We start from the raw sequence: 16,901 nt of genomic DNA on the forward strand, positions 1-16,901 counted from the left end.
GCCTTCTTAAGTCCTTTGAGATGGCAGATTCCTGTCACACAGAAATCTGTGCACCAGTTGTATTCATTCATGGGAGCCATCAGGGGTGGGAGAAGGACAGGTGGTCCTTCCAATGGCAGCATGGTTCCGGCAGAGGCCTAACATCAGAAGGGGCCCAGAGTTTAAGATTGTGTACGTGGGTCATAGGCATCTGTAGGGGGGAATGTTCCTGGGTCTTGTCATTTTAGTGTGGTGGATGTCTTCCTGAACAATGACTGTAAGTATACAGCCCTCCCCTTGTTTAACAATAAGGTGTCATTCCTTAACAGGCATCTGATCATCTGTTGCAGGTAACATTTAAGGTCTCTCAGTCTGGTAGAACGTGCTGGGGACAAAGGTGTCACAGCCTCTGAGGGTGCTTTGCCAGAGGTCTCAGCTATAACAGATGCCAAGGTTGGAGACTAGTTGAGCTACTCCAAGAGACTGGCATCCTCCAACTTTGTCTCTCTACTGGAATCATCAGACTCCGAGATCCCTCCCTATTCTTCATCCTAAGCTTTTTCTTTTGTTTTCTTAGGGAAACATCTTCTGTACGAGCCTGAGAGTTAAATGACTTTGCTAATATCTGCACAGAGGGTGACATGTCCTTTTTGTCCAAGTAGGCCAAGATAAACTTCCATCTTGCTCTTAATGTTTTCAACTTAAAGCCAAAACAATATATATACACAACAGGAAAGTCTTTGAAGTCCGTCTGTCTCCTGCTGGCAGACTCACATTTGCAGGAAATGCTGATGCCCTAAATCTTCATGTGTGAAAATGCTATGCAAACGTCTGTCTCTCCCAAAATAAGTAAAACATACAAACAGCATGAAGAAGACAAGAGTTCTCCCGTGAGAAGTTTATCTGCTTGCACTTTAGTTTGAGGCTTAGGCTGAAGGCCTAATGCATGCTTTGTTCATGACATGCACATGAACTATAAACAACACAAAACTGAAGATGGTGCTGGTGGACATCTACTTTACACAAGGTACATGAGGATATTCAAGGTGAACGTGATGTCAACCTGGCTAAGGGGAACGGGGTTTAGCTCTGAAAGTCTGGCTGGACGTTGAACCTCAGCCTCTGCTAGAGTTCCATTATATAATGACAGTAGCCATGATCAGATAAAGAACACATAACAATGACAGCCTCATGAGCCACACAAGCACATTCTATGTGCAATACCTTCAGTACAAAAAACTTGCTTTTCTGGAACACAGTTTGTGAAGCTGTTCAGATACATAACACACAGTCCATGGAGTAGAATTTGCTTTGCCATTACAAAAATGGGACTAGGAGGCCACCGTCCAACAAACACTTCAGTGGCAGCTAATGGATGCACATCATCCACTGGCTACTTTAGCTCTGCAGAGTCTGCAAGAGGGTCATCCCCTGCTTAGTATGCTACTGACTTGGTTGTATGTAAATCATCCATTGGATACTCTGCCTGTATCTGGCTGAACCCAAATTAGTCACTGGCAAGCTTACTCTGTCTCTCCACTGCTTTACATGCAGGGTATCCAGTGGTTACTAACTTGTATTAATTAAAGTACCTTTGGGTATGCCGCTGTGTAGGTTAATCAGCTATTTAAGGACAGATGCAATGTCTTAATTTAAGGTCACTCCTCCTAACTTGTCAGCAATATGTGGTTAACTAGTACAGGAAGTAAAACTCATGTGCTGTTATAACAGCCTTTATCTTGCAATCACTAGGTTTGACACATCCTGCCATGCTGGGTTCGATTCCCTTTACTTCCACTTGCATGCTGCACATTTCTAAGAAAGCCATTTAACCAGTCTGTGTTCTGATTTCACCCTAGAAAAATATATACAGCACAACTTTTTCCCACAGGGATTATGGACCAGTTCAAAGAGGACAACACTATAATTAAAAGTATGTTTAGTCATGTAGGAAGTTACTTGTGAAGGAAGATTTGGAACAGTCTGATATCACTGATTTTTAAGTCAACAATAAACTCAGTATATGAATGCATGTCATGTTTTTGCAATAAAGAGGATGCCCTGCTCTCGTAGCTCCAGTGTAAGTGTTACAATATACTCGATGACATCACTCTAGTGCATGCATAGGCCTATTATTAGAACAGGAATGACATAACTCTTATGCACAAGGTTGCTTAAATGCCCAGAGAGCTGAATGTGTCAGTTTTAAACAACCTCAACAAAAATAAAAAAAAAAAAAAAAAAGTTTCACTTCTAATCATGCGAAACAGTAAACCAGGCTGCTCTCAGCACAGACAGAATGTGGAACAAGACCCTTTACATTTCAGAGGTTGTAGATCTGTGTTTTACCAACAGATGAATGGAGCTATACTTAAAACAAACATTGAAAAGAAAAACATAAAACTGATCATGATCTTTTACTTGAAAAAAAAAGAAAAACACAAGACAATGTCACATCAGATGAGCAAGCTGTTAATTTATTCTAGTGTTGATGTTTTTTATATATTTCTGCATCATTTTTGCCTAAATGCCTAATAAACACAAAGTTTCTCCTCAATCAAATGTTACACTGACTGAGGAGGGGTGGTCATCATCTGGGTAGCCATGAAGGTGCTTTGTAAGTTTACAGGACATCGCTGTAATGACAGATTTTTGCATTTTAATCCCACTACTAGTGGTGATATGAGCACAAGAGTCATGCCCCCTAGACCTTGCATGCATACTTCCCCACATAATTTGACAGGGGTTCCCATCACTGTACTGGACAGCAGCAACCGTCTTCCAAGGACTGTCACCCCATAATGTTAGTGACCTACACTCTCCAGATGAGGCCCTGTAATCAGAGTAACAACATGAGCTGGGTGGGAACTACAACCCTCCCCTCAACTGTGGACATCACATATCCTCCCTGCCCATGCCAACAAGCACCTGAGCTACTACACAAACTCAGTCCTCCTGGGCTATAGTCACAGCTTCATCCTTGCTTTTACAGCATTTTAACATCACCAGGACGCTGCCCAACAGTTCCTCTAACAGAGCCCAACTGGCCTGTTTATTCCAGTGAAGTGGGAGCAGGATGTTCTAGGAAAGCCCTCATCCGTCTTTGTTTCCCCAATGAAAATTGAGTGGTAGGGAGCAAGACAGATTACTGATCATGACAGGCAGCTTTCTCTGTTCCTCTCAAAGCACCCCTTCCCCCACAGGAGTTCCACAGAGCTCACAACTGCTACCCCACAGAGGAAGCATGCCTCTACATTCCATTTCCCTCAACTACTCAGAGTGGTTGCACTGCATAGTGCTGACTTGGGTGGCTGGTAACTACAGTTAACAGACACCCCAGAGACCCAGTGGCTCCACTAGGTGTTAATGATGTAGCGAGCAAAAACTGCCTCCCTCCTCAAAAGATGGGCAAGAAGCAAAGGTTGCTCGCTGCCACATCCTCCTAGTTCAGCTCTTACAAGAACCTAGCTGGTAGTCAAACTTGGACTGCCTGCAGTGTAGTCAGGGCTTTATCACACTACACCAGGAAGATGGTCCTGATTTCACTGTTTTGAACTTTTTATTCATTGAAGCTGTTCTATTAGTATTCTGTTTTTAACACACTTCAGGAAATTTAAGGGGCGACCACTATATGAAAGAAGACAGGCTAGTGTTAGCTATACAACATATCATCTGCCATTATTTTCTGAACCACAGCATCAAAAGTTTCAAAAGTGCAGATGATTGAAGTACTGAGGATATGCTCCCATTTACGAATGCAAAAATAAGAATGCTGGGTAGTTATGATGCACAAACTTAGACAGGTTCTTAGTTACACGACAAGAAACCTGCTTTGGTTTTACAGATCTACCAGTCACAGAAGTGGCATTGCAAACAGTCTCATAACAAAAAAAAAAAGCATGTACCTACCCCAACACCTCCGCAAGCCAGCATGACAAACATCCTTTGGGATAAGATTCCTGAGAGAAGAAAAACAAAGACAAATTTAGAATGATTCGAGATCTCCTGCAATTGACAGCTTGATCGAAGAGTACTGCTGCACAAATCAATACATCCAAACATTTTTTTTCCTTTCTGTGATACAACAGATGCAACCCTAAAACAGTACACTTACCATAAATTGTACTTTGGCAAAGTGCTTCCTCAGCTGTCTCATGGGACATGTTTCTAAACTTAAGACAGGTAGTAATGGCATGAGACTTTGTATGAAAGACTTATCAACCAAAGTCTATGAAATTTTTCCAGCATGTTCAGCATCTAAGAGAACTTTCTCCTGTTATACTTCCTCTGTCTTTGTAATCCACAGTCCGAAGCAGCTTGCCACTAGTTAGGTGGCTTTGTCCATTAACCCTGTGCAAGGCTTACAACAGGCCTCTATTATCTTGTCTACCAATGTGCAAGTGGTGATGCTGAAGTGATACAGGAATGCATCTGTACTTGATCGTAAGACAAACTGCTGTGTCACTTTCCTCCTTTTCGTTTCTGCTACTGTACGGCACATCTGGACAAAACCGATCATTATAACAAGAAAGCACAGCTTTACCCTTTCCCTCATGTGAATGGCTGGAGGGCCCTGCCCCTTCAGTTCTCCATTCCTTATCTGACTACTTCCATTACCTTGACAGATGTGATGTGCTCTTACTGCAGTGTTACCAGTGTGGCACAGTGAGTAACTAACTGCCACGTAGCACAGAACTTTAACACTACTTACATTTCATTTCTCTGGAGTGATACAGATTATAAATTGTAATAATCTGCATGTGATATTAGCAGGTCAGTATATTATTCCAGAACTGCATGCCTGCCACCTCTGCAAAAGGAAGCAAACTATGTGCCATGCATAGTTTTCTGCGTGGGATTTGTGTTATTTCAGACTCAATAATCCACTTCAACTGGAAAAAATATACTGAAATTCATTTTCACAGTATCCCCCTACCCCACCAGAAAAAAGCAACATTTCACAGCACACACACCCTTTCTATAAATATATCAATCAACTCCATGGTGATACAATCATGAGGAAAGGGCAAATACCTAGTAAAGAAGAAACCAGTCCCTAGCAAGAGAAACAGCTGTAGACTAAACTTAACAGTGAAGTGCACATTTAACTAAATCCACTTTTAAGCTCCTTTTCTATATATTTCACTCAACATATTCAATTATTGACATTCACATGATTTAGTTGTATAATATCAATTTGTTGACTTGAGTTTTGCTATGTTAAACTGAAATGCATTTTTAAGTATCTAGACCTCTTTTGTTCAATTTTGTTTTCACTTGCAATATTAAGTTCATTATTTTATATTGTGAATGTCTATACTGGCTTCTTGGTCTAGGTCATTTGTGAAAAGGGTCTTTGGACTAGTGTACTTGCCCAGTTAGCAAATGTAAAAGTAACTAATGAATAAATGAAGCAAAAATTCCACCAAGACACAAAAAAAAAAAAGAAGTTGTGTCTTACCATAACGTTCCATCTGAGTTGTTGGAGCTCGGAGCAGAAGTCACTATAGGAGTGGACGATAGGAATGGTTCCGAAAACGTTGTCGGAACCGATAACGGGGATGAAACAGGTGAAGTTGGTGCCGTAAAGACGTGGAAATACTGGTCGGTATCGAAGATGTAATACTGGTCGATATTGAAGACGTAGACGGTGCCGTAACTGTTGGTGCCGGGGCGGGTGCCGACAAGGCTACCTCGGTAAACTTCATTGGAGCAGAGCTCGGAGCCGATATGGTAGCTGGCACCGAGGAGGCTGAACAGTGTTCAGACGATGACTTATGGGCTTTGTGCTTGTGACCTTTACCTCTGCCACCAGCCGGTGAAGAGGGTCCGATCGAGGACGTTTCTTATCCGAAGCAGGAGGGGGTGAGACCTCCGTCGCAGAAATGGCCTCTGAGAAAGGTGAGGCAAGCAAGCCCTTTAGAATAAGTTTGTTACTATGTTCATTCAGTGTCCGCTGACTGAAACTAGCACATATATCACACGGGGGTTTCGCTGACAAATGCAGAACCCCCAAATAGTGAATACATTCCTCATGGAGGTCACTATTTGGCAGTTTACCACTGCAAGAAGAGCAGTGCTTAAATCCCGTAGTTCCCTTCTTTTCAGACATTCCAAACACACTCTTGCACACAAGGGACAGAGAGAGGAAAGAGAGGAAATGGAGGAGAGAAAACGTAAATACCAACAATGGTAACAAGATACCATAAAGGTAGAAAGTTAGAGATACCAAGAAATTACCAACAATGGTAACAGAGAAATACCTGTGGGTAGAGCAGTAGCAATATAGAACAAGAACAAGTTACAAGGAAGAAAAAACTTTTTCAAACTATTAAATATTTATGAAAAAAGCACTTAGCTGGACAGCTCGATGAAACGCTGCTATATGGCTGTGTGGCAAATGAGATCTGAGGTAACTGAGCAAAGGGCATTGTGAGTAGCAGCTTAGCTTGAGAGTTTTTGGTGCACGCAAGCTTGGTATAAGGCTGACTCAGGTCTGAGGGCTTGGAACCGAACTCATCAGTGATGAATAGGAAGAAGATTAACAACTTCAGAGGCAATCTTAAGCACAAAACATTTCTCAGTAATTAAATTACAACTCAGACCCCCCCCCCTCCAAAAACATCACGAAAACATGTAAACCTATATACATTTGTTAAAATATTTCTAAAACTAGGTTCAGTGATAGATTCACTGAATGTGTCACACTAGGTAAAATATATGACCAAGTTGTCAAGCACCACAAGAAACAGTACAACTATCTAGGGTATCTATGATCTGACTCTACAACTGTCCAGAATTAAATCTACCAAAGCTAAACTGCGATTAACTGGTGGGGTTTTAAGTTAGAAATCAGTATTAAAGGAGTACAGGGAAATCAAAATCTGCACTTTTAAAACAACCCTTAATATTTATTCACATTTTTATACAAGTGAGATACAAGCACAGACACACAGGTTCAACCAAATCCCAGTCTTTAACACGTGGTCCCACCAAGACAAATAGTCGTAGCTTTATTATGTCTGCATAGAAACCTCTCTCTTTTTGGACCATGGGTCCCTGCAGCTAGCTGCAGAAGAATCAGTACTCTGATTAAATGCATTTACATGAACAGGTAAAATACATCACTATTGTTCTGAACATTTCATAAGGATACTTCCAGGCGTAAAACCAATGAGAGTCAAAGTATTAGCACACAGCTAATAAAAGCTATAGAAAAACATACATGTATTTCTCAAAATGTAAAAGAACAGAAAGCTAAACTGAGTAAAAAAAAAGCCTCTAATCCTAAGCCTGCCCCCTTTGGGCTATGCACTACCTGCTAGTTTTCGGTTATCCAGCTTCAGTCGATTCAGTGGATTGGTTCCGTACAGCAACACATGCCGTTCTGTGTGGACTGACTGCAGCTCCTCCAAAGTGGCCTTCCTTCCCCTAATACACTGAGAGAGAAAAAAAAAAGAGATGAATACAAAAACACGACAAGTCAGACAAGCATAGTACTGTGACACTCAGCAGTAATAATAAATGGTTATCACAATGAAAAAATGATATACAGACAAGTCATAGAACATCTCACTACACATTATGAAACCTGAACTAGCAAAACAACTTCACTAGAACTTTGTTATGAAACGTGACACAATGTCTGATCCTTTCATAACTTGTAATTTAAAAAAATGTCTCATAAATTCAAACAAGGTCCTCTACTGCCTGCCTTGTAACTTCTCATCTTGGGCTACTTTCAGTTGGTTCTCCTGTGCCACCTGTTGACACACTAATGCTTCTCATTTATGCCACGGATCATTGCCTGAGGGGACACAGATGGGCCCAACTGTGTCAAAGTGGCTCTAAGGGCATTCTGTTTTGGCAGTTAGGGACAGCACTATTACAGGGGCACTAACAGGACATATGGCAACAACATCTATGGTAACATACAAAAGCATGTACCTCGGGCATAATTTTACAGTGCTCAGCCCTTGTGTAAATCTTTTGAGAATATGACTATTTAAATGAAGTTTGAGTACCCAACAATCCATATCCCTGCTCACCCATAACTTCAAAATGTATTTTTCATTACGTTCATATGTAAAAGTGGTGTCATCCCCTAAATCCTAATCCAACAAGTTCTAAAGGAGGAAATTGGTTAAGGGAGTACAAGACATGGTCTTAGTGAAGCCTGTAACGCAAACATCTTAAGTTACACTGCCTGTCACAAGAGTAGATTTATACCGTCTAATACTACCTAGGTAGACCACCTGCAAGCACTTAACCACAGAAAGAAGATAGGTGGCTACCCACTTAAAAAATGTACTCTTAGAGATTACTTCTCTCTGTCTCTGTTCAACTGCCCTCTCCCAAGAATTTTATAGTCTGCTCTGCCTAATATGGCATCATGGTACTCCAACAACTGAGCGTGACTTTAATACAATTTCAAGTACAGACGTGATGCAGTCACACTTCCATCCTTAAAAAGGGATCTAAGTAGATAGCCTAAAACCTACTTATCAGAGTTGATAGCAATCTACTTTTAGATATAACACTGTTGTACCTAAAGTGTTCAGAAACAGAACTGTATCATTAAGATTTGTATTACTCATGGAAACATTTAAATTATATTTACTTAATACTTCTACTAGAAAAAGAAATCCTACATATATTTGGAAATAATTGGTCACGTGGAAAAAAAATCACTGAATACTAATTTGGAAATAATTGGTCAAGTGGAAAAAAATCAAAGCCTGTATAAGCAAAGCAAATGCTGTTTAGTCCTTGTCATTGACTTGCAGCAGATTCATACCCGATGGTGGCAGACTTAGCCTAAAAGCAGAAGTAACAGCACCCAGAAAACTAACAGAAGAAACAGAGTTTAATCTGCAATATAACCTTCTTCCTCATAACATTACATGCTAACACGCTGTCTCTCTACCCTTACAACTCTACCAGGAGTCTTCTTCTTTACTTGTGTATTACCTAAACCGCATATACTATTTAGAATTTAGTCTAATGTAGTCATTACTGTCTACTGAACTGAAAACATGACTATGACTGTTTACATAGAAAAAATCCTCTTTTTGCAAAAGTGCTTACATTTCCCTACTGGGAAACTGATCTGAAAGAAAGTTGCATTCTCACTTCCAATAGGTGTTAAAATATAAACCTTACAAATTAAAGCAGTTGTTTACCAAAGGATCGGATCTCACATTAAACAGTGGAGGGTAGCCTTAAAGCACCAGACTTTTAAAGACAAGGGTACTACTTAGATTTAGAGTTATGTACCACATTTTGTTTTAGTCTCTCATGCTGTTTGGTACAGTAAATATTTGCAAATGCCATGGCCGCTCCACCAGTGTTGGCACACGACATCTCAAAATGCTGCAGCAAATGAGTTTGGCTAGTAGCCCAGGTATCAAACAGTTGGCTAAAATGCACCTAAGAAGATGGCAGCTAACTCTCTGACATCAGATAAAAGGAGGAGGGGGATGCCAAGTCATGCCAGTGGAAAACACACTGCAACAGGTTATTTAGTACCCAGCATCCAATGGCTATCATGCTTTCCTGCTGGTTCTCACCTGTACCAACATACCCACTGCAGCATAGCACTAGAAGGTTATTACTTCCTGGGGTGGGAAGACTAGCCTGATGATGGGTTAGGAGTAAAAGGGAGGTAAAAACAAACTGGGCTACTCGAGAGATATCCAAAAGACAGTATCAATCAGATACTGCATGGGAAGTTGAAGAAAAATAATTATCAGCACACACACAAAGCCTGATCAGAAGTAAATAATATGGAATAATTCTGGCCACCAGGCCATTTAAGTAGCCAATAAAGTACCAAACAAGATCAAAATCTAACAAAGGGATCCCACAGCTCCTTTTGACTGCAGGGTTCTGTAAACAGGTTTCTGCCCTGCTTTTAAAGACACAGGACCCAAAAGTTCTTTGAAAGAAAACAGTTAAGTTTCTGACAAACATTAGTGCCCAAGAGTGCCCTTTCTATGAAATAAACCACCTTGGAAAAAAAAATCATAAAACTGTGTTTTCTGTGAAAGACCCAACACTTTGAACCTCATTTGCCAACATAGCTTCCTTGCCTTTTACAATGTATTAAAATAAACTCCACCTCCACTGCAACCACAAACACTAGTTTGTGGCAATTCCAAGAACAACCAAACATTGCAAAATCGTTCAGCTTTTAGCAGGTGACTACCACAAACTCATGCACTAGAACAACTGTTTAAGAAGACTCGTATAACTTTAGAGGACGCATCACAGCCACCGGGGATAACTTACCTCACACTGGTTGCGCAAACCTCTTTCTTGGAGGCGGGACCAAATGCTTTGAATTCTTCCAGCATGTTCTGGATGATTACTGTTATCACCACAGGAGCACTGATGCTTTAGCATTAATGAGTCATACACAAGACCTGTTAAATGACAGAAAAATTAAGCTAAAAAAAATGTGTGAGACTAGAAAAATCCAGTACAATGAATCTGTATCTATCAACAGTGGAATGACCTTACTTCCTTGCATCTTGTGCAACAGTTTGGATCTTATTTTCACCATCACTGGATTATTTTTTTCTGGTTCAGCTTACCTCCAATACTACTGCAGGTAGAAACTACTATAACGTGTGCCCACTAAATTCCCCAAATTCCATTAAAACGAAAACAATACACCTGAAATGTAATATCACAGAGATACTGTGAGTCAAATAAAGACCATTAGGCTCAAGGAGGTTGTCTTTCTTCTTTGTCTGCTACAGTATCCACAAAATACAATAAAATGTATGGCCTTATCATCTCACTTACATTGTATAAAACTCCCTAAATTCCTTAAATCACATTGACACCATTAATCTACTTCACATTTTCACCAGTAACACCTGCAGACATTCTATTTCACAAGGAAAGGAAAGTGACACCCCCCCCCCCCCGATTGGCCCTCCCATGGGAGGAGTTACTCAGGATGTAATATCGTCTCAAGGACTAAGATAAAGGTGCTCTGGTGGCAGGGGAATGAGGTTTTTTTCACTGCAAGCACTAAAGAAGGCTAATAAAGCTTAAGTGTGGTCTACAGATAAATGTAGGCCCTTTTGTAAAAGTCTACACTTGGCACGGTTTAGTGTGAACATGCAATATCTGTAAATGAATGTTTCAATGCAAGAAGATTCAACAGACTGTAGTGGTCAGAGTCATGGGAAACAGAACATCCCCCCCTTTCCCTTTGTGCATACATCTACAGGAGTTTCTGCATTCATTTCAGAGAGATGTTTATCAAATAGCTCTGATAAGAAATCACATTTACAAAAGGCTTAAAAATAATGGATTCCGCTGTAAAAACAAATCTGTTCTGCATTCCTTCACAGAAATATTATATGACCAATGGAGTACTTTAACTTTGTAAAATACGATCATTTGTCAAACAAGATTTAAAAATGCAAAGCATAAATGTTCCACTTGTGAAGATCTATATACAATTGTGCTATGGCAAATAAAATTGTTAAAGCCAACAACTGTGCAGTTTCACTTTCCCCCTGTTCACAGCTATGTCTCGTCATAGGATGTGGAACTTAAGGAACATGATTATTCCAGACAGTGCTTATGCGAGTTTTCCTCATCCTTGATAATGAAACACCCTGTATACATGCAGATAAAAAGTGATCATACCCACCTTATACCACTATTAAGTAAATCTTAAATTAATTTTATTTGAAAAAAAGACTAAGTTTTCAAATGCATTTGAAATATTATGGATATATAAATAATATATGCAGATCCCTCATCTGTACACACAGGTGCATAATTATTCATTACTTGGCTATACTTACCGGTTGTAAATCGAGTCTTTGCAGGAGGCTCTGGGACAGGAAGTGGGAGTGTCTTGGAAGATGTCTCTTGAACAGGAAGAGAGACTGTAGCTGCAGCAGGGGAAGATTGTGCCCTTGAAAGAGGCCGGTGACCAGCAGACATCAAAGGAACTGCCATGTTCTCCACTGGGGACGGCCATGTCATCTGCTGGATCCGCTGGTGACGTTCCCAAAGAATGGCTTGCTGTGAACATTCCAGAATGAAAACAGATAAGTGTGTATCATTAAGATGATTCTACCAGTGGTTCTAACAAAAGCTCATAGATCCCACACTTATTTAGGAAGCACACCTGTTCCACAGTGATATGCAAAGGAAGCCCAGTGAATGTTCATACAAGTGAACTCACATACACAAAGCAAAATTTTCTATCTTCTCCATATTAACGACTAAAATATTGTAGTGTATATTTTTTAATGTTAATTAGTCACTAAGTGGAGGCATTCTGGTAAACATTGTGTCCTCTCCCACTAAGCAAACCCTAAATGCAAGCAAAAAGAACCTGGGCATCCTAAATACTCAAAGATGCCCTTAGATTTCAGTGCACATAATGAAAATTCACATATTCTTTAATAATACGTAATTATTTTGCTGATCATATACATCCAGGGAAAACCTGTACCCCATACGGCCTAAAGATCGTAAATGACATCAAGGCAACCCACATAGCCCATGCCACTTTTAAGGGTCTGATAACATGTCCAGGGAGTGTAGCTATTCCACAGCATACAAATGCGAAAAGGTATTTACTATGTTATTGATATGTGAGGATCTTTAGAAGCCTAGTCATGTATTCACACTGAGTTTCCAGCCTTAGTAGTTTAGTACCAAAGCTCCTGTATGTTGTACAAATCTTCTATGATCCTGGATTAGACAATTTATTTATTTTATTTATTTGACATTTGTTGACCAGGAATGTCTGACTGAGCTAGTATCCTTTTTCAGCAAAGGCCCAGGGAGAAAAGCCCCATAAAGTATTACATACACCATAATAATGTTTACAAACAATACAGAATGCATGAGGTAATATAAACATGCATTATAATGCTTGGATTTACAATTGTAACATGAGAGTTTAAAGGTGTTATTTACAAAAAAGTCAATAAAACCAAATGTTAAAGTCTTTCATATATCTCCGATACACAAGTACTTCACCATATAGAGGGGAAGTAATAACAATTAACTCAGAGTTTAAGAAAACAGTACAGAGGTACTGTATATCAAGTCTTAGTTCTTACAGGCAACGGCATGTACATCAGTAATCAGAAACAGAGGGGAAGTTGACAGAGAGAGCAGGTGACAGAAAAAGTATGGCTATGGATAAAAGAGGGAAAATTTGCAATTTTTTTTTAAATTTATAAATAAGAGAGAAGAGTAGTAGTAGTTAGAATCAAGTGAAATCAGGGAGTAATATAAGTGGGAAAAGAAGGGAGGGAGGTAAATATGAGTAGTGGAGAAATTGAGTGAAGAAGGTATTAGGAGTTAGAGTTCTGTAGTGAGAATTACATACAAATTGAGTAGGGGATGTATGCAAAGAGAGTCAAGGTTATTAAGTTCATGGTGGTTGTGTACAGGAGCAAATCCAGGTATTTGTAAAGTGGACTTTTAGGGCAATTTTAAATGGGAAGTGCTATATAACAGATCTGATTGTCAAAGGTAGCTTATTCCAGTAGACAGAGGGAAGACAGTTGTAGAGGGTTTTATCAATTGATTTTTTTAGATTTATAAATGTCAAGGAGGTTTTTGCTTCTAAGTTTTCAGGTTGGGAGGTAGTACTTTAAGATGTTGGAAATGTTAGGGCAGAAGGAGAGTTTGTAGAGGATGGAATGGATAATATTAAGTTGATGGAAAATAGGTTGATTGGGGAACTCAAGCCAGTTCAGTGTTTTCAAAGCCAAACAGTGATAGGATTTAGGCTGAGTGTTGACAGCAAATCTAGCTATTTTGTAATATGTATTTTCCATCTTATTCAGTAGTGTTGCCTGTAAGTTAGTGAGGATTCGGGAGCCATAGAAGAGACAAGGAGACAAGGTAGGAGATAAGCAAGAGAGAGTAATGGTCTTGCCTTTGGTATCAGATATCTTTTGTTACGGTATAGTAAGCCAAGCTTTTGGTTAGCATTTTTGATACACTAATTTATATGAAGGTCGAACTTTAGTTTATCATCAATTATGACCTGTAGTAGTTTGGTATGGGATTCAACATTGATGATGGTGTTTGTCTAACGAGGTGATAGTGAAGGCTGAGGTGTTATGAGAGTGTGATTTACGCAGAAATAGAAGTAGTTTAGTTTTCTTACCATTGAGTATTAGCTAGTTATTCATTAGTCAGGTTTCAATATTTATGAAAGTTTGCTGGGTTTTGGAAAGCAGGTCTGAGAAATAATCAGAGGAGGTGATGACTGTAGAATCGTCCACATACTGGATGAGAGTTGAGCTGGGACAGGATTTATAAAGATTGTTAGTAAAAATGTTGAATAGAAGAGGTTCTAAGATGGAGCCTTGAGGCACACCTGTGGTGACTGGCAGAGGAGGGGACAGTGTAGAAAGCCATCTAACAGACTGTTGCCTATTGGACAGGTAGCTGCTGAAACAAGAGATAGGGGATGGGGACAGATTAAGTTCTGTTAGTTTAAAAATGAGCATAGGCTGAGACACACCTTTGTACACCACTGGAGAAGGTATTCACACAAACCCCCATCCAAAAGGGGCAAGGGTGCAAAACCAGTTCTGAACCTACAGTTCCCCTTTCCGAACATCCAGGTTGGACAGGAACAAAATAAGAGTGACACATAACTTCACATGGAGAGAAGCCAGTTTCAGAGAAGTGGTATTCTCTGAGAGACATATCTACCCCTCCAACATACTCTACTTAAGTTGCAATAGAGACTGGGGTTTCTGCAAAGGGCAGTTCTTCCACTGCTGGACTTATGGATGTGTAGAAGGTCTGAAAGGATGGGGAAGGTACAAGCTGTGTATGCAATGGACGCAACATTGAGAAAGTCAGAGAAGCTTTTGTGACTTATTCCTCTTATTTTCTTGATGAGAAAACATTGTGGTCATTCAATCTGAATCAGATGCTTGAATAAGTACATGCTGAATGGGGCATTATATTCAATGACTGGCCTAATAAATGCATTGTACCATGGAATGATCACTTCACTGATTTGGATGCCATACCCTTGCTCATACGTTGTGTAATAAAGAATGGCTTCCTAACATAGTTGGCACATGGTGGTCAAACAGCTCACTGTCTACATATGTTCCCAGATCCCTCACTATTGGGTCAATTTTCAGGGGATTGTTGGCGATATGACAGTTGCAGGAGACATCTTGTTTGCCAAAGAATACACTTGTGTACTTTTGGGAACTTAGTTTAAACCATGGTTTTGACACCAGCTATTTGTTTGTGACAGGCACTCCTGAAGGATCTTGCTGTCTTTTTGGAAAGATTATGATGATAGCACAGAGTTAACAGCTGTCAACAACCATAACCTTCAGTGTTTTGCCTTGACCTTTGAGAATTAGATGCCAAAAAGGACTGGTCCAAGGACCAAGCCCTGGGTACTCCTCTAGAGACATGTCTCCAGGTGAAGAGAGAGCCACCCACCCTAATTTCTTGGGTTTTATTTGTGAGCCAGTTTGCTATCATCATCTGCTTGGCAGAAGAAAACCACCATCAGCATTCAAAACACAAACATGTGCATCTACATACATGCTCCATATCAAAACCAGGGAAAATCAGTACTTCATATACGAGAACTGACATGCCATATTATCGTTAGAAAATGTTCATAGGTTCACAGGTTAGTACTAGACTATCGGCCCTAGGGCCTATACAAGCCTAGCCATAACAATTCCCTTGCTATTTCTTCCCACAATATTTATTTCCCTGGACTCCTGTCTAGCAGGGTGACTGACGTGATCCCCGGGGTGAGTTTCCCATCTCCCATCCAACTGTCAAGGTTCCTTTTGAAGAGGGCCAAAAGAGGCGCTCTGCTTGACATGTATGGGCAGTCTATTCCAGAGTCTGGGGAGTCTCTGGGTCAGGAACCTATCCCTCCAGCATGTTTTGTTCATTGTGATGAGAACGTTTAGATCCCTGGAGCGTGTGGCTCTGAGGGATTGGGATTTTGTTAAGTGTAGCATGTCCAACAGCTCTGGGTTTGCCATGGCCTTGTATGTTAAACAGAGATCACCTCTGAGTAGATGATATGCGACACAGTATAGCTGAAGGTTTTTTTAGACGGTCAGCATACGGCATCTGCTTTAGGCCTGTGATCCCTTTAGTGAGGTATTTCTGTCGCCTTTCCAGTTGTTGCAGATGTCTTGAGGGGTACATACCAAACGGGGCATTGTATTCTATAATGGGTCTAATGAGGGATGAATACAGTGGGACAATGACCTCCTTTTGCAGTGGAGCTGCAATGTATTGATTGCATGGACATAATGGATGCAACAGACCCTCCATTAAGGGGCTAGGTGCATTACATACACAACTCCAAAGCAAAGAAACAGTAAAACCTGCAATATATGCAAACAGTCCATATATTCCCAGAGACAAGCAGACTGCAGGTTCATCTGAGTAGCCAATGTTTCCCTTTTTCATATGCAAGCAAACCAGACACACTTGCGACAAACAGACAACATGCACATTCCTTAATGTAAACAGCAAACTACATATCCCTTACTACACAAAGACAGCCTAGACATTTATTCTGTGGCCTAACGGAATGTCAGCACTCGAAATGCCAAGTGCAGACAAGCCGAAAAAAGACTCAAGCTATAGGAGAAGAGCAAATCTCAAACATTGTTCTTCTCCTTTAAACTTCTTTTTTGCAAGGGAAGCAAGCTCCACTGCAAACCCTGATGAGGGGAACAAGCCCTTCACACCCTCTGAACTTATATATACTAACTCCGAGATTGCCATACCTTGTAGAAAATGGAATATTCAGAGAAACAGCCATCTTGGGCTTAGTATATGTAAGTCCGTTTTATTGCACCTAAGAATGGACATAAAATGCCCCAAAATCCAATTTTTTTTTTTCAAATATTTTT

At 40.2% G+C, this 16,901-nt stretch overlaps 1 protein-coding gene across 2 annotated transcripts in view; it reads right to left on the bottom strand.

Moving 5' to 3' along the window:
- The window catches only part of HDAC7 (histone deacetylase 7), a 1,116,899-nt gene that overhangs the window by 180,851 nt on the left and 919,147 nt on the right, over positions 1 to 16,901 (bottom strand). For both annotated transcript variants that reach the window (XM_044083872.1, XM_044083871.1), the window contains exons 12-15: positions 11,808 to 12,030; positions 10,270 to 10,403; positions 7,298 to 7,418; positions 3,889 to 3,938 (exon numbers count right to left, since the gene is read on the bottom strand). In XM_044083872.1, the coding sequence (XP_043939807.1) occupies positions 3,889 to 3,938; positions 7,298 to 7,418; positions 10,270 to 10,403; positions 11,808 to 12,030 (528 nt within the window). The remainder of the gene's footprint in view (positions 1 to 3,888; positions 3,939 to 7,297; positions 7,419 to 10,269; positions 10,404 to 11,807; positions 12,031 to 16,901) is intronic.

Source organism: Protopterus annectens, chromosome 9.part0, assembly GCF_019279795.1.
Source record: "Protopterus annectens isolate FY-2018-M chromosome 9.part0, PAN1.0, whole genome shotgun sequence".
In the NCBI taxonomy this organism is placed as follows: Eukaryota; Metazoa; Chordata; order Ceratodontiformes; family Protopteridae; genus Protopterus; species Protopterus annectens.